Genomic DNA, 17,976 nt, shown 5'->3' on the forward strand with positions numbered 1-17,976 from the left:
CATTTTATACACACACACACACACACACACACTCTCCATCACACAAAGAAAAGTTTTTCTGGTGATCTCAATCTTTTTTTATTGTGGTAAAATACACATACATAAGATTTACCATCTTTGCCATTTTTAAGTGTACAATTCTGTGTTATTAAGTACACTCACACTATTGTGGCACCCTCAATAACTTCTACATGTGTAAAATGTGTAAGAGTTGAGACCTATTAATCTAGTAATGAATGAAGACCATCAAGCATTATATGCCTCTTGTGAGATATACATAGTATAATAAAACCTGAATCTGATCACATCACAAATCTATTTATATATAGTAAATAAAGAGAACAAAGGAGCATGTTCAATGACATTATAGCTATGTCATCAGCAAAATCCAGACTGTGGATGATTTTACAAGAATGATGAAATTTCTTAAAAAAAAATTCTAGGATAAAAATGAGAGAAGAAACCTACAGATTAAAAAAGATTTATGAAACATATCAACTAATTTTGATGCATGAATCTTATTTTTATTCCAATTTAAAGAATAAACTGTAAAAAACAATTCATGAGACAGTTGGAAAAAATTTGCTGACCAACTATATATTTAATGATATTAAGAAATCTTTTATTTGGGGATGTCATAATGTAATTTTGGCTATATGTTAAAAAAGTCTATGTGTTACAGAAAGACATGTTGAAATAGTTAAGGAGGAAATGATACAATATCTGAAATTTATTTTAATCACAAGTTGATAATTTTTTCAAAACTGTCTAATGAGCAAAGGGTGATTTTTATACTGCTTTATCTTTGCATTTATAAAATTATTATTATTATTACCATTATTGTTATTATTATTATTTTTGGAGGCAGGGTCTTGCTCTGTCACCTAGGCTGGAGTGCGGTGGCACAATCTCGGCTCACTGCAACCTCCACCTCCTGGGTTCAAGTGATTCTCCTGCCTCAGCCTCCCAAGTAGCTGGGACTACAGCCACTCACCACCATGCCCAGCTAATTTTTGTATTTTTAGTAGAGACAGGGTTTCACCATGTTGGTCAGGCTAGTCTCAAACTCCTGACCTCAGGTGATCCACTTGCCTCGGCCTCCTAAAGTGCTGGGATTATAGGCGTGAGCCATCACGCTTGGCTCCTATAAAATTATTAATTAAAAAGTTGAAAATAAGTCATTCTTTACCTCATGGTTTTAAGTCACTTAGTAGCTGGTTTGGTTATCAGATTGACTGCTGTAGTATCACAGTGCTTGTAGAGTTACTACAAGCACAGTTCAAGTAACTCTTATTTTACTTACTAATGGCTCCAAAGTACAGAAGCAGTGATGCTAGCAATTTTGATACGTGAAAGAGAAGCTGTCAAGTGCTTCCCTCTAGTGAAAAGGTGAAAAATAAGCAAAGAAAAAAATTGTATGCTGAGGTTGCTAAAATCTTCAGTAAGAATGAATTTTCTATCCATGAAATTGTGAAGAAGAAAAAAGAAATTTGTGCTAATTTTGCTGTTACACCTCACACTGCAAAAGCTATGACAGAGTGCATGCATGATAAGTGCTTAGTTAAGATAATTAAGGCATTAAATTTGCAGGTGGAAAACATAAACAGAAATGTGTTCCAACTGATGGCAATTAGGTTTGGCACTATCTGCAGGCTTTAGGCATCACTGGGGGTATTGAAACACGTCCACTGTCGATAAGGGGTAATGACTGTATTTTAATATTTTGGCCAAAATAGCACAAACACATACACAAGCACACACTCTCTCATAAATAAAAACAGTCGAGAAGGCCTTATAATTTGAGGTGGAAGATCTACTTCCGAAAGTCGTTCATTCAGAGGTCATAGTTAAAATCAGGAGTAAATTAAGATTTACCAAGGTAAGGACCCTTAGAGGAAAACCTTACATCCAAACAAAACAAAACAACAACAATCCCCTCATCCCCCACACACAAAACAACAACAACAACAAACCACTGTTGAGGGCTGGTAATTTGGAAAGAAAAAAAATAAGAGTAAAGAAAACAGAGAAAAAAATAAGAAAAATATAAAAAAGCTGGTTTGAGACATCAGAGATCACAGTAATGTCAGCATTTTCAACCCAACTGAAAATTCAATCTCTATTGGCTTAAAGGGAAAAAATGAGACTTACTAGGTTCATATACTAAATTGTCCAGAGGTAGTTTAGTTTCCAGATATAGTTTGATCTGGGCTTTGGCCCTGTTATCTCATTTGCTCCTTTATCTTTTTTGTTTGTGAGCTTCAATTCTAGGCCAGGTTTTTCTATGGAATAAAATTCTACAGCAATTTTAGGCTTTGCACACATTACACCATCCAGACAGAATTCCTCTTTCCTCAACCAATAAACATTAACCCAAGGCTTCAGTTGGATTTGGCCAATCGGGTCACATATAAACTATGAACCAATTATTCTGGTTAAGCAGGGGCATACCATTCTGAGTATTATCTTAGATCTTGGTTCTTATCTGGTGTCAATTTTGCCGCCTAGGAGATATTTGGCAATGTCTGAAGATATGTTTGGTTGTCACAGCTGACAAGATACTATTGGCATCCGGTGAGCAGATGCTGCTAAACATCCTACAGTGCACCGAAGAGCCTTCCACAGCAAAGAATTAAATGGGCCAAAATGTCAATAGTGGAATAGTGGTCAATAGTGGCTAAAATAGTCAATAGTCAACAGTAAGAGAAACGATTAGACCAAGGGTTCTTAAACTTGAGTGTGCATCAGAATCACTGGAAGTCTTTAAAACAGATCACTGGCTCTCATTCTCAGATTTTCTGATTCAGCACGTCAGGGAGGTAGGAAGGCTAAATATTGCTTTTTCTAACAAGGTGCCAAGTGCTATTGCTGCAGATAGTTCATAGTTTATATTCCAAGAACCACAGACTAACTAGGGCCCAAGACTGTACTTAAGGTGCAGTCAAGCATACAACAAAAGCATGGCTATGCTACAAGATGGGGTCAAGTTGAATGCATTCTGGAGAAGCAACCAGCTGTCTTAGTAGAGGAGACAGCTGTGTTTTCACCCATTTCCTACACTTCTCAAGTTCCAAATGTCACATTGTCCTAAAATTTCTAGGTGGGAAAATTGCTTCTAGTATTCCGGGCTTCTCCAAAACTTCTGTTTGCCCTGACCTATCTTCCTAAGTTCTACAGAAAATACATACTCAAATTGCCCTGGTCTTCATTGTTTTAATAAAAATGAATTTAGATGTTTTAAAATGGGTTGTTTTAGAAAACTATGGAATAAACAAAAAATGAATAAAGGTAAATGCAAATCAAAGGTACAACTAAATTGATACAACACAGATATCAAAGACTCTGTGGGAAGAAACAGTGCTCTTTTTTCCTTGAATATATTGTAGTCTATCTAAACTATTACTCCTCACTCACCTTGCCTCTCTCACTCATTCTCACTGGAAAAATGAGTAGAATCCCATTTCTGTTGTGTCTGGAGTTAGTTCCTTCTGGTGGGTTCGTGGTCTCCCTGACTTCAAGAATGGAGCCAGGGACCTTCTGACCTTTGTGATGAGTGTTACAGCTCTTAAAGATGGCAGAGACCCAAAGAGTGAGCAGTAGCAAGATTTATTGTGAAGAGCAAAAGAACAAGGCTTCCACAGCCTGGAAGGGGACCAAAGTGGCTTGTCCTGCTGGCTGGGGTGGCCAACTTTTATTTCCTTATTTGTCCCCACCTATGTCCTGTTTCTGTCCTATCAGAATGCCCTTTTCTCAATCCTCCCTGCAATTGGTTACTTTTAGAATCTTGCTGATTGGTCCATTTTACAGAGTGCTGATTGGCCCATTTTACAGAGTGCTGATTGGTGCATTTTACAACCCTCTTGCTAGCTACAGAGCACTGATTGGTGCGTTTTTTACAGAGTGCTGATTGGTGCATATAACAAAACTCTTGCTAGCTAGGGGAAAGTTCTCCAAGTCCCCACTCAACCCAGGAAGTCTAGCTGGCTTCACCTCTCACTATGACCCTTTGAAGCTAGACTATAGCTGTAGTAAGCCAAAGGCAGTTTTCTCCAAAGGAGTTTGGAACAGAAATAAAGAAAGCATAATATTTTTTGGCTAAGTGGAAACAATTTTAGTAAGAAGAGGAGGATCTACAATATCAAATAAAGAGAAAAAAAGAAAGAAAGTAGATGACTCTGAAAGAAAACACTTAACTTGGCAGTTACAGCAACTCAGATTGTTTTTACTGAGAAAATGAATTTGCAGCTGAGAGATCGTTCCAGAGTTCTACAAATAGGGAACACTGTCCTCAAGGAACTTACAAATAGAAGGCAAGGAAAAACAAAAGTAACTCCAACGCTGTGGGTACAGTGTAAAGTGGATCTCTGCATAGTTCCTTTTATTACAGCACTAGAAAAGGCTTCCTGAGGAAGAAACATCTCAGCTGAGCCTTCAGGGCTAGAAAGTCATCCAGGCAGAGACAGAGAAGAAATTACATAAAAAAGGCTTGGCATCTCTGCAAATACGGTGATCCTGGTATAATTATATTTGGTTCACTTTGACAGATGATATTTAACCAGAAGCAGAAAAAGAAAAGTTTTAAAATAGGAAGCCAAAGGGAGTCACCATTAAGTCATATGTATTATATTTCATTTATTCTGAGACACATTCTTTCCAACATTTTAACTTGTGTAAAATCTGGGTGAATCATATACAGTCTCATAATAAATTTACAGTTTTAAGTACTTTTTTGCTGATGTTTAAATTTAATTTATTTTAAAATACATGAAAACTCTGATTTCATCAAATTTGATAATCATTTGAAATATGGTAAGATTGACTTTTGGGTGGATAACTTGGGCTTCTTGGTACTTATTGCGAATGGGGAAGCAGACATGATGCGGGCTCATGGGATATTCTGATATGACCTGTTAAAAACAGAAGAACAAAAGAGCTCCACATAAGAGATGTTTGTACACCCATGTTCATGGTAATATTATTCATGAAAGTTAAAAGTGAAAGCAACCCAAGTGTCCATAGATAGATGAATGGATGAACAAAATGTGTTATACACATATGGTGGAATATTGTTCAGTTTCAAAAAAGGAAGGAAACCCTGTCACATGCTACAACGAGGATATTATGCTAAATGAAATAAGTCACAAAAAGACAAATACTTTATAATTCCACTTATATTACCTAGAGTAGTTGAATTCATAGAGACAGAAAGTAGAACTGTCCTAACCAGGGCCTGGAGAAGAGGGGAAATGGGACCTTGCAGTATGCTAGGAATAGAGTTTCAGTCTTGCAAGACAGGAGAGTTTTGAAGATGGCTTGTGCAACAATGTGAATACACTTAACACCACTGAACTGTACACTTAAAAATGGTACAGATGGTAAACCTTATGTTATGTGTGTTTTAACAGAATTTTTTTTTTAAGTCCACATAAAAGAGATGGGAGTTTGGGGAAAGGATGTGGTGAAAGGATTGAGGATAAACAATTTTTAAATAGATAAAATGGTAAAAAAGAGTGGAAGGATGAACAGAAGAGACACATTAAAAAAAAAAAAAAACGCAAAAAAAAGACACCCACAACTCACCGGCGCCTCATATACCATAATGCAAGGCATAGCAAAAGGAGCAAGGAAGGCACCATTATTGCCAAAACAATCGAGCCAGTGGAGGTGGGGTTTCCTGGCAAATGAGAGAGGACAAAAGGATGTCACTTCAGATCCTATACACAGAATTCCTTGGCCTTCCTTTGCCCACCTACTTCCAATGTATGGTCATCTCCAACTTCCTCTCTCATATTCCTGCCCACCATATATCTATCCTTTGATCTCCTGTACCCTTAATTCCTACCTTTTTGGTCCTTAATTCCTACCTTTTTGATAACTTGGATTATGTATTTTTACTCCCGTTGGGATTGGGGTCCTGGAAATCAATCAATCAATTTCTCTCTGCCTCTTTCATTTCTCAAGCTCTATCCTTTCCCAGTGCCTCCCTCTATGCCTGAAGATCACTTCCTGGCATTTCCAGCCTGGGGCCCTGCTATTTCTTACTCCAGTAGAGGACGATGTCCTGGCCCTCTAAACTGCTGTGCTTCACTCGACAGGATAGGCCAGCTGCCTCCCCAGCTGCCACATCCAGGGTTGCTCGGAGATACCATGTCCAGTTAGCATTGGGCAGGATGTCCCCTAGCTGAGTGCCCCGCTGCTCCTGCTCATCCTGCATCCACATCACCCACACAGGCTTTGGGTAGAATCCTGAGACATGGCACACAAGCTGCAGACGGCCAGGTCCAGGACTGGGGCCACTGGACAGCCAGGCCTCAGGCTTCACTAAGGCAGGAAGGGGAAGAAAAAGTGTCATGTTATAACTCAAGTTCAGAGGTTATGAACTCAGAAACCTACAAGCTTGGACAGTGACCCCATTCACTTTGGGAACCAAATAACTTGTTAATTAAGCTCCTATCCTTGGGTATCTTCCTACTCTTGATCTTACAGGAGGTGGTGGGAAGTGAAATAACAGCAGGACTAACCTTGTCTTTGCAGATCTGCTTTTCCTGCATTGAGGACACCCAAGAGATATCGGGGGCAGGTTTCATAGAGGAGAATTCTCACAGTTTCCATGATACCTTGATATTGCATGATTAGTGCACAGACCTTCTGTGCCCTGCTGCCACCTTCTGGGGAAGGCACACATGAAGCATTCTTGACACTTAGGAAATCCAGTCCTCCTAGAGCTCCCCTCAGGAAGCTTACTATGGCACCTCCAGAATGTAGCTCACAGCCTGCTATGCCCTGGATCTCAAAGGGGTCTATGTAGAAGGAAAACAGAGAGCAAATATTTGTGGTTAACAAATAAGAAAAAAAAGGCATGAGAAAAGAACCTAGGATTTTAGATTTTGGTGGGGATAAAGTTCTTGGGTGTAAAATAATGATGAGCTAAGAACTAATGATAACATTTAGACATTTTCAGAAACAAGAGTGAGCTGGAGGTTCTCAGCAGAAGGAGGGTGCAGGGAAAAGATGATTGAAAAGATGGATTAAGGGAGAAAGCCACACGTTAGATCACTCAGGCATGGGGTAGGAGAAGTAAGGGCCCTTGAGGAGAAGTTTCACACAAGACAAACCAGCAGCCTTAGTCTGAGGGTAAGAGAAGAGTGCAGAGGCAGCAAGAATCTAAAATATGAGGTGTGAAGGTGTGAAGCTGGAGTGAGAGACTGCTCTAGAAAAGCGTGTGCATGCAGTTGAGTAAAATAGAAAGGAAGGGAGAAGAATCAGAGAGAGCAACGCCTTGCAAAAAAGAGAGAAAAGAGAGTCCTTGAGAATCTTCCCAGTTCAGCGGACTGGACTCACATTTCATCTGGAAATCACCGGCAAAGTCTTGTACTTCTTGAGCGAATCCAAAGATGTAGACTCGGAATATCTCCTCTAACTCGGCGAACTCCTTATCACTAAAGTTACCTTTAGACCAAGGCTTCAGGAGTATGGCAGTGCCTGAGTCGCTATCCCAGCCGTGAATCTGCAAATCATCCAACCAGCCTGAGCCTTGAGTTTGTGCCCAGGTACTGTTGGTAAAGGACGAGGTCTGGATGACATGAAAGGAGGTCGGCCCCTGGAAGGCTGTGAAGAGTGGAAAAGCAAGATGGTGACGATAAAGAGAGCAGTAGACAATTAAGAAGAATGGGAATGAAAATGATTTAGGAAACAAGAACCTACAGTCTAAAGAACACAGAAAGTCTGACACATTTGACTGCCTTAGGGCTTCACGCTGTAGTCCCAAGCACCAGAATGGTTGAAGAGGGCTGGAGACAGAAAGACCCAGACCCTTAGTGTCCAATTGCACCTAGGAAAGCGCTGCATGCTTTTTAAAATCCAAACCCTGCATCAGTGTTGGGAGCTTCCAGAGTGACTCTTACCTCGTTCACTGTCACCACCGGGAAAGAGAACAGCTAACAGTTGAAATGGCAGCAGCAGCATTTCACCGGGAGATGCAACTTCTTACTGGCAGAGCTGGTATTTGATCTCCAATTTCAGCAAACCTTTTCCTCAGTACCCTGCAGTGACTTCTTCTCTTTTCCAACTGACAAACCTCTTCCTTGTCCAAATTGCTTTTCAGAGAAAAATGTGCCTCCCACAGCCCTGAGCCTCTTACCTCACCTTTTATTTCCCTCAAGCCCTGACTTTTAGACTTTCTCTTACCCCCTGACTTCCAGCTGCTCTCCCTGTCCTCAACTTCCTTCATACCTCCTTGGAAAAGCCCCTGTATGATTCTGCATTTTCATTTCACCTTCCTTAGTCTTTATTCCCACATCTATAGGATAGGATGATGATATTAAACAATTGCTAAGCTTTTAGTCTGCTTTAGCCTAGAAGGATGCTTTTGGTTTATCCACCTCACTTAGTCTTTCCCCCTCCTAGCTGCCTTATCTTCTCTGGCACTCTGTTACTGCCCCTTCCCAATGTTTTCAATGTCTTCTCTTTCTTATATTGCCCTCTTTGTCTAGTATTCCTTACTCCACATTCTAAACTGGCTCTGCGTGTGTGTGTGTCTATGTCTGTATGTGTGTGTGCATGTGTGTGTGCCGATATTCACTTACATAAAGGCAAAGCATTTAAAACATTGCCAGTACTATAACACTACAAATCAAAATGCCAGAATCAAATATAATAAAGACTGAGGTTTATAATTCAAACAAAATTATACTATAGCAAAATTTGAGAGAAAAAATGACAATTGCTACTAGCATATGACCTTCTCTTCAGGAGCTCTTGGCCTATGGAGTTTTGAGTAACAAATATTTATGAGATAAACAGAACTCTAGGAGCTATGCTATGTGCACCTCCAGTCTAAGTCAAAGATAACTTTTTGGATAAGGTTCTATAAGCAGCAGAGCTATCTTCTTCTCTTGTAATATCTCATAACTGCTGTCTACATTTGGGCCTTCATAACACCACATGAGGTATTAATAATAGAGCAAAGAGGCCGCTATTTTTTTATACAAAAAGTTCAGAGATACTTGTTTTAAAATGTCACCTCCTATCTTCTTGTATGCCCATGAAAAATTTTAAGAATTTTTGGATTTTCTCCATTTGGGAAAAAGTCACGTATTTGCATAGATCTATGTGTCATGCAGAAATGTAGCGGCAAACAATTCCAAGTGTAGAGGGTTACCACTGACTAATTCTATTACGTGGATAAGAAAATGCAAAGTGAATAGTGTAGTGTTCTCTATTCCTGGGAACAACTGGTTCACAACATTAATAAGACTAGCCTTCATCCAAGATTATCACTAATTGATAAATACAGAGCGGTTCTCCAAATTTCAATGTATGTATCTCTTAACAATATTCCCAGACTCCAATACATGACAGAATTGAATCTACTTTTTGGATAACAGCCATAGACAACAGCAGAGACTTAACATTGGCCGTCACAGACATGAACATTATTGTTTTTGTGTTTATAAGCTTTTTATTTTGGGTAGAACCCCCAAAACAGAGTTCAGGAAAAGCTGGTAGACAACCTGAGCTATTTTCCATTAAAATGAGTGAGTTCTTCCAAGACTCCCAAAGTTGAATTGATACAAACTAAATCTGAAATGTTCCTGATTTAAAAAAAAATCCAAAAGAGTTGGTAGGGCACAAGAGACTATCACAACACTAGCCCCACACACATCCAACTTTTTTTTTTTTTTTTTGAGACAGAGTCTTTCTCTGTTGCCCAGGCTGGAGTGCAGTGGCATGATCTCGGCTCACTGCAGCCTCCGCCTCCTAGGTTCAAGTGATTCTCCTGCCTCAGCCTCCTGAGTAGCTGGGACTGCAGTGCCTGCCACCATGCCTGGCTAATTTTTGTATTTTTAGTAGAGACGTGGTTTCATCATGTTGGCCAGGATGGTCTCGATCTCCTGATCTCGTGATCCACCCACCTCAGCCTCCCAAAGTGCTGGGATTACACGCATAAGCTACCACACTCGGCCACTCATCAAATTTTTAAACAAGGTAAGCCTAAAACATGAGAACAGTAATCCAGTCAAAATTATGTTACCAGAAAGGAATATTAGTGTTGCCAAAGACCACGTTAGAAATTGAGTTGTGCCTGAGAGAAGGAAGATAGAGGAAGAGGTCTTGGTTTCAGTTTCAACAGCGTGTAAGTTTTTGCCAAATATGTGCAGAATGTCTACCTAAATAACAAACAGAAAAAGAGGCTCTCTAAAAGAAAAATATATTTATTTGGGAATAGAGCATTGCAATGGAAATATATATGCCATAGCAAACTATGAGCATATTCAGGGAGGTAAAGGAAGGCAAAATTTTTAAAGAAAAAAAATAAAGAGATTACATATTTGTTTTCAAATAATTATCCTTGCTTACAAGTATCAGTAACAGGGGTGACACCAGTCAGAGGTTAAACAGACAGTTGCTGGCAAGGCAGGTGTCTTTGAGGCATTTTTCGTGTAAGGTTGTGATGGCCTTTTCAAGGTTGTGGTTTTTGCAAAGTCTTTCATGGTAGTTGTTCTTATTAGGTATACAAGTGTGAGAACCCTCTCTGCATAGTCTTCCCTAGCTCTGCCAGGTTTTTTTTTTTTTTTTTTTTTTTTTTTTTTTTTTTTTACCTTAGTGACTCCGTTTTGTTTCTGGCAACATTTGCAAGAAATTGATTGTAAATTTAAACTTAGTTAAGAAGATCACCAGACAAAATGAAAATTTTGGAATTCTTCAAATGTCATATTTGAGGGAAAAATTTACTTTATACACTGTCTTTTCCCTGAAAAGTGGAGCAATTGAGATTGTTTGAAAGGTCTAGAAATGAACCAGGTTTTCAAGTTACATTCTTTCCCACATATCGTATCCAATATTTCATATTTCCTTTCTGTTTCAAAAGTACAGAAACGGACATGGCAGTGTCCACAGTGTCCACATAGCAGAGTCTCACATTTCCATACTTTGCTCGTTCAGTGCTATGGCATGGTTTGTATTTCCACTCTGCATTAGTACCATTGTTCCTTGACATATGAAACCCGTCTTCCAGGGAAAGATTATCCCTAGTTCCAGTGTTGGTTTCAAATTAAAAAATCAACATGTGCACACTTCTAAAACAAAACTTTAATTGATGCTTTTGACACATATTCTCCGATGGGCCTAAAGACAATGCACACTTCCAATAAGCTCCTCAGGACACAGGTTTTCTCAGATATTGATTGCATAATCTCACTTATATGTGGAATCTTAAAAGAGTTGAGTACACAGGGGCAGGGGCAGGAAGCAGGTGGTGGTGGAAGGAAATGAGGAGATGTAGGTCAATGAACACAAAGTAGTAGATGACCCTGGGTGGATGCCCACAACCACAAATAGTGTTGAACCTGATTGCTGCCAATTGGAGCCCCTTTCTGCTCATGTCCTCCATCCACAAATTTGATGGCTTTTTAAGATCTTAACTAAGCACTTACCACACACTCTGATCATAACCTTTGCAATTTGAAGTGTGACGGTAGAATTTGTACAATTACTTTTTTCCCATCACAATTTTATGGGAAGATAATTCCTTTTTATTGTAGATCATAGCAACATCAGCATTTTTTTTTTTCTTTCCTTACTAAGTCAAAAACTTACACCTTTTAATTTAAAGGAAGCACTTTATGGCTTCTCTTTGGCATATTTGAATTACAGGCATCACTACTTCTGTGCTTGGTGCCATTGCTAAGCAAAATAAGGGTTACTTGAACACAAGCACTGCGAGACCAGGACAGCTGATCTGATAACTGAGCCAGCTACTGACTAATGGTTGGGTAGCACATACAGTGTAGATACGCTGGATTAAGGGGTGATCTGCATCCTCGTCCGGATGAAGTAGGCTGGCATGAAATTTCATCATACTACTTAGGACGGTGCACAATTGAAAACTTATAGACAGTTTATTTCTGGAATTGTGCATTTAATATTTTCAGACTGCCATTGACCATGGCTAACTAAAACTGTGGAAAACAAAACCATGAATAAGGAGAGGTCTACTGTATGTTACAAATAAAAAAAATATTTTGACCTTGCTACCAGTATCCATGTTAAATTAACTTATTAAGCTTAATGTTTTATCTATAGATCCTTTTGGATTTTCTAATGATATCTCTAGATACGAAAGTTTCATTAGTTTTCTTTCAATTGTTATACCTTTGATTATATTTTTTACCCATTTTCACTGGCCTGTTACCTCCAGTAAAATGAGAAATAGAATTTTTGATAGTTACTTTTTTTTTTTTTTAGACAGAGTCTTGCTCTGTCACTCAGGCTAGAGTGCAATGGCGCGATCTCGGCTCACTGCAACCTCCACCTCCCGGGTTCAAGCAAGTCTCCTGCCTCAACCTCCCTAGTAGCTGAGATTACAGGCGCCTGCTACCATGTGTGGCAAATTTTTTGTATTTTTAGTAGAGGTGGGATTTCACTATGTTGGCTAGGCTGGTCTCAAACTCCTGACCTCAGGTGATCCACCCCTGTCGGCCTCCCAAAGTGCTGGGATTACAGGCGTGAGCCACCGCGCCCAGCCGAGATAAGATTTTTTAAAAGGTTAACAAGAGTCATATTTGCTGGGAGTGTTTTGGGTAAACTTTTCTTACCAGATTAAGAATATTCTCTTTTAAATGTGTTAAAATTTTTTGTTATTATTATTATGGAGATCTGTTTATATAGGTGCTTATTTTATTGTTTATTCATTTAATTTTTTTTTTTTTTTTTTTGAAATGGAGTCTTGCTCTGTCATCCAGGCTGGAGTGCAGTGGCGCGATCGCGGTTCATTGCAAACTCTGCCTCCCGGGTTCAAGCTATGCTCCTGCCCCAGCCTCTTGAGTAGCTGGGACTACAGGTGCCCGCCACCACGCCTGGCTAATTTTTGAGTTTTTTTGTAGAGACAGGGTTTCACCATGTTGGCCAGCCTGGTCTTGAACTCCTGAACTCAAATGATCCACCCACCTCAGCCTCCCAAATTGCTGGGGTTACAGGTGTCAGCCACTGTGCCTGGCCAGGGTCTTACATTTTAATTGTTAATCCACCTTGAGTTAATTTTTCTAAATGGTGAAAGGCAGAAGTGCAGTTTTATTCTTCTGCAATATGGTTAGCTGTTTTCCCAGCACCATTTATTGGATATTGAGTTCTTTATCAATTACTCATTTTGTTCACTTTGTTGAAGAACAGTTGGTTGTAAGTATACTGCTTTATTTTTAATTTCTCTATTATGTTCTATTGGTCTCTCTGCTAATTTTTGTATCAGTACCATTTTGTTTTGGTTATTGTAGCCTAGTAGTAAAGTTTGAAGTCAGGTAGTGTGATTCCTCTGACTTTGTTCTTTCCCTTAGGATTGCTTTGGCTATCTGGGCTTATTTCTGGTTCCATGTGAATTTTGGGATAGTTTTTTTCTAAGTCTGTGAAAAATGATGTTGGTGATTTGATACAAATAACATCAAATCTGTAGATTGCTTTGGGCAGTATGAACACTTTAATAATATTGATTCTTCAAATCCATGAGCATGAAATGTTTTTCCATTTGTTTGTGTCCTGTATGATTTCTTTCAGCAGTGTTTTGTAGTTCTCTTTGGAGAGATCGTTTGCCCCTTTCGTTAAATGTATTCATAGATATTTTACTTTTTTTGGTGGATACTGCAAATGGGATTGCATTCTGTATTTGGCTCTCAGCTTGAATGTTACCAGCGTATAGTAATACTACTAGTTTTTGTACATTGACTTTGTATCTGAAGTTTTATTGAAATTGTTTATCCACTCCAGGAGCCTTTTGGTGGAATCTTTAGAGTTTTCTACAAATAAAACTGTATCATCAGTGAAGAGAGATAATTTGACTTCCTATTTAGGTATTTGGATGCCTTTCATTTTGTTCTCTTGACTGACTGCTTCAGCTTGGTCTTCCAGTACTATGTTGAATAAGAGTGGTGAGAGTAGGCATCCTTGTTCCAGCTCTTAAGAGGAATGCTTTTGGACATTCAGTATGATGTTGGCTATGGGTTTGTTGTATATGGCTTTTATTATTTTGAAGTATGTTCCTTTGATGCCTAGTTTGTTGATGGTGCAGGGACTTTTTTGGTTGGTAAGTTTTTATTGCTGATTCAGTTATGGAATTCGTTATTACTCTGTTTAGGGTTTCAATTTCTTCCTGGTTCTATCTTGAGAGATTATGTGTTTGCAGGAATTTACCCATTTCCTCTAGATTTTATAATTTGTGTGCATAGAGGTTTTTATAGTAGTTTCTGGGGATCTTTTGTATTTCTGTGGGATCAGTTGTAATGTCACCTTTTCCATTTCTGCTTATGCTTACTTGGATCATGTCTCTCTCTCTCTCTTTTTTTTTTTTTACACTTTTATCTTAAGTTTAGGGGTACATAGATAAACTTCTGTCATGAAGGTTTGTTGTACAGATTATTTAATCACCCAGGTACTCAGCCTAGTACCCACCAGTTGTTTTTCCTGATCCTCTCCCTCCTCCTACCCTGCAACCTCCCATAGGCCCCACTGTGTGATGTTCCCCTCTATGTGTCCACGTATTCTCATCATTTAGCTCCCACTTATGAGAACATGTGGTATTTTTATTTCTGTTCCTGTGTAGTTTGCTAAGGATAATGGCCTTTATTTAGCTCCATCCATGTCCTATAAAGGACATTATCTCCTTCCTTTTGTGGCTGCATAGTATTCCATGGTGTATATGTACCACATTTTCTTTATCCAGTCTATCATTGATGGACATTGAGGTTGACTCCATGTCTTTGCTATTGTGAAAATGCTGCAATAAACATTCACCTACATGTGTCTTTATAATAGAACAATTTATATTCCCTTGGGTATATACCCAGTAATGGGATTGTTGGGTTGAGTGGTATTTCTGTTTTTAGTTCTTTGAGGAATTGCCGCACTGTCTTCCACAATGGCTGAACTAATTTATACTCCCACCAACAGTGTAAAAGCATTCCTTTTTCTCCACTACTTCACCAGCATCTGTTATTTTTGGACTTTTTAATAATAGCCATTCTGACTGATGTGAGATGGTATCTCGTTGTGGTTTTGATTTGCAGATCTCTAATGATCAGTGATGTTGAGCATTCTCTCATATGATTGTTGGCTGCATGTATGTCTTCTTTGGAGAAGTGTCTGTTCATGTCCTTTGCCCACTTTTTGATGGGATATTTTTTCTTGTAAATTTGTTTAAGTTCCTCATAAATGCTGGATTTAAACTTTATTGGATCTTGTTGAGCTTCGTTAGCATCCAGATTCTGAGTCCTATATCTGTCATTTCATACATTTCAGTCTGGTTAGGTTCATGCTAGGGAGTTAGTGTCATCTTTCCAAGGTAACAAAACACCTCGGACTTTTTGAATTGCTGGAGTTATTGTGTTGATTCCTTCCCATGTGAAGGAGCTGGCACTTCTTTTTCTTTTTGAATTTGTTGCCATTTGGATGAGGTTTTTAATTATATATATGTATATCACACTAACTATATATATAGGTCACACTAACACTATACATATACACACACATATATACATATATATGTATATATACGTGTGTGTGTGTGTGTGTGTGTGTGTGTGTATATATAGAGAGAGATAATGAGTTATTTCAGAGGGCCAAGGCTCTGTACAGGTTCCTAGGTTGCAGAGAGTTTCCTGCAGTGGGTTTCACAGGCAATGAGTGTTGGTGAAATGCATTTTTGTTTGGTGGTGTACTTCAGGCTGCAGTCAAGTAGATGGTACTTAAGAATAGGGCTGAAAAACAGTCTCTTAGTCAGCTGTACACTTTTGTTTCTCAGTGTGTTTGCAACAGTGCTCTGAGAAGCAGAGATGGGGGTCAATATATGGGTCCCTCTACAAGTCCATTCCCATGTTTGGGTAACATCCCCTTCAATTACTGGTGCTTTGTCCACTTTTTCTTTGTCATTTTTCTGTGTGTACTTTAACATCTTTCATTAATATTTTGTAATTTTCAGTGCATGAGTCTTTGATTAAGTTTATTCCTAAGTATTTTATTCTTTTTATGCTACTATAAATGAGATTGTTTTCTTAATTTCCTTTCATGATAGTTTATTGTGTATAGAAACACCATTGATATTTGTGTGTTGATTTTTGTGTTCTGCATCTTTTACTGAATTTATTAGTTCTAATCATTTTTTTGTTGAGTCTTAAGTGTCTTCTGTGTACACCATGATGTAGATTTTATGGATCATATCGATTTTGTAGATTATTGCTGCAAACAGATAATTTTACCTTTTACTTTCTGATTTTGATGCCTTTTATTTCTTTTTCTTATCTACTTGCTCTGTCTAGGGCTTCTAACACTGTACTGAATAGAAGTAGCGAGAGTGGACATTCATGCCTTGTCCTGGATCTTAGAGAAAAGATTGATCATGATGTTAGCTGTGGGATTTTCATATATGCCCTCTATTATGGGATTTTTTTTTTTGGATATGACACCAAAAGCACAGGCAATAAAAGCAAAAATAGACAAACGGGATTGTATCAAACTAAAAAACTTCTGTGCAGCAAAGGAGACAACAGAGTGAAGAGGCAACCTACACAGAAGGGGAGAAAATACTTGCAAACGACCGGGCGCCACCGGGGGCGGTGGCTCACGTCTGTAATCCCGGCACTTTGGGAGGCCGAGGCAGGCGGATCACGAGGTCAGGAGATCGAGACCATTCTGGCGAACATGGTGAAATCCCTCTCCACTAAAAATACAAAAAATTAGCCGGGTGTGGTGGCGGGGCCTGTGGTCCCAGCTACTCGGGAGGCTGAGGCAGGAGAATGGCGTGAACCTGGGAGGCGGAGCTTACAGTGAGCCGAGATTGTGCCACTGCACTCCAGTCTGGGCGACAGAGTGAGACTCCATCTCAAAAAAAAAAAAATGTAACTATGCGAAGTGATGGATATGGTAATAAATTGACTGTGTTGATTACTTCACAGTATATACATACAATATCATGTTGTGCACCTTAAGTATACTCAATTTTAAAAAAAGGTAGAATATAAATATATAATTTATCATCTTTACCATTTTAAAATGTACAGCTCAGTGGCAATAAATACTTTTTTTACACTCAATTTTTATTTGTTGGTTGTACCTCACTAAAGCTGAAAAACATATTTGAATAAATGTTAAAGAAATATAAGTATACACAAACAAGAAAATAAGTATGTAGAAATTGCAATCTTTCCTGAAAATAAGCCAAAAGAATAAAACTCTTATTTAAATTCTTTGAAAAAAATTTAGCAGATGGAACATTTTCTTACATTTCTACAAATGTACTCAAAAATTTTATTTTAAATCAATTTTAATGATTTATCTCCCATAAATTTCTTACATAGAAAGATTAATTTGTCCCAAGTCACATCTTGTAATATGTTTTGAGAGAATTTTCTGGTTTTGGCAAAAGGGGATCTGCAAATGTGACTGTGGGGCAGCCTCAGGAAAACATAGGAGGGGGAATTTCTTTTTAAAAGAGACCTCTGGCCACAGACAGTAAGTATTTTTAGTAAAAAATGTGGTTAGGCACTGATGGAATTTTTTTTCTTTTTTTTTCGAGGCGGAGTCTTGCTCTGTTGCCCAGGCTGGAGTGCAGTGGCACAATCTTGGCTCCCTGCAACCTCTGCCTCCCAGGTTCAAGTGATTCTCTTGCCTCAGGCTCCCGAACAGCTGAGACTACAGGCACGTGCCACCATGCCCAGCTAATTTTTTGTATTTTTAGTAGAGACGGGGTTTCACCCTGTTAGCCAGGATGGTCTCAATCTCCTGATCTCCCAATCTGCCTGCTTTGGCCTCTCAAAATGCTGGGATTACAGGCATGAGCCATGGCACCTAGCCAACTCACTGATGGAATTTTGTAAAGCAGGAAGGAAATAATTGTACCATATAATGTTACAAAAATTTTTCTTTGGAATTTAACTTCTGGATAATTTTAATTTAGAAGGAATCTCATTAAATATTTTGTTAATGATTATTGGG

At 38.7% G+C, this 17,976-nt stretch overlaps 1 protein-coding gene across 1 annotated transcript; it reads right to left on the reverse strand.

Moving 5' to 3' along the window:
• Positions 1 to 4,615: 4,615 nt before the first annotated feature.
• Positions 4,616 to 8,568, reverse strand: CD1B (CD1b molecule). The gene is made up of 6 exons (XM_011978334.1): positions 7,905 to 8,568; positions 7,342 to 7,608; positions 6,522 to 6,800; positions 6,043 to 6,321; positions 5,581 to 5,674; positions 4,616 to 4,907 (listed from the first exon to the last, which is right to left on the reverse strand). Exons 1-6 carry the CDS (start codon positions 7,963 to 7,965, stop codon positions 4,886 to 4,888), a joined length of 1,002 nt encoding a protein of 333 aa, XP_011833724.1. The 5' UTR covers positions 7,966 to 8,568; the 3' UTR covers positions 4,616 to 4,885.
• Positions 8,569 to 17,976: the final 9,408 nt, after the last annotated feature.

This window comes from Mandrillus leucophaeus, unplaced genomic scaffold (assembly GCF_000951045.1).
Source record: "Mandrillus leucophaeus isolate KB7577 unplaced genomic scaffold, Mleu.le_1.0 Scaffold1928, whole genome shotgun sequence".
NCBI lineage: Eukaryota > Metazoa > Chordata > Mammalia > Primates > Cercopithecidae > Mandrillus > Mandrillus leucophaeus.

What these genes read in the sequence shown, in the direction of transcription:
- CD1B (XM_011978334.1), bottom strand. Translation starts at nt 7,965, where the DNA reads ATGCTGCTGCTGCCATTTCAACTGTTAGCTGTTCTCTTTCCCGGTGGT. An exon ending in CGGTGATTTCCAGATGAAAT is followed by an intron (nt 6,801 to 7,341) that starts GTGAGTCCAGTC and finishes CCTTCTACATAG; the next exon opens with ACCCCTTTGAGATCCAGGGC. An exon ending in TTATGGTATATGAGGCGCCG is followed by an intron (nt 4,908 to 5,580) that starts GTGAGTTGTGGG and finishes TGTTTTTAACAG; the next exon opens with GTCATATCAGAATATCCCAT.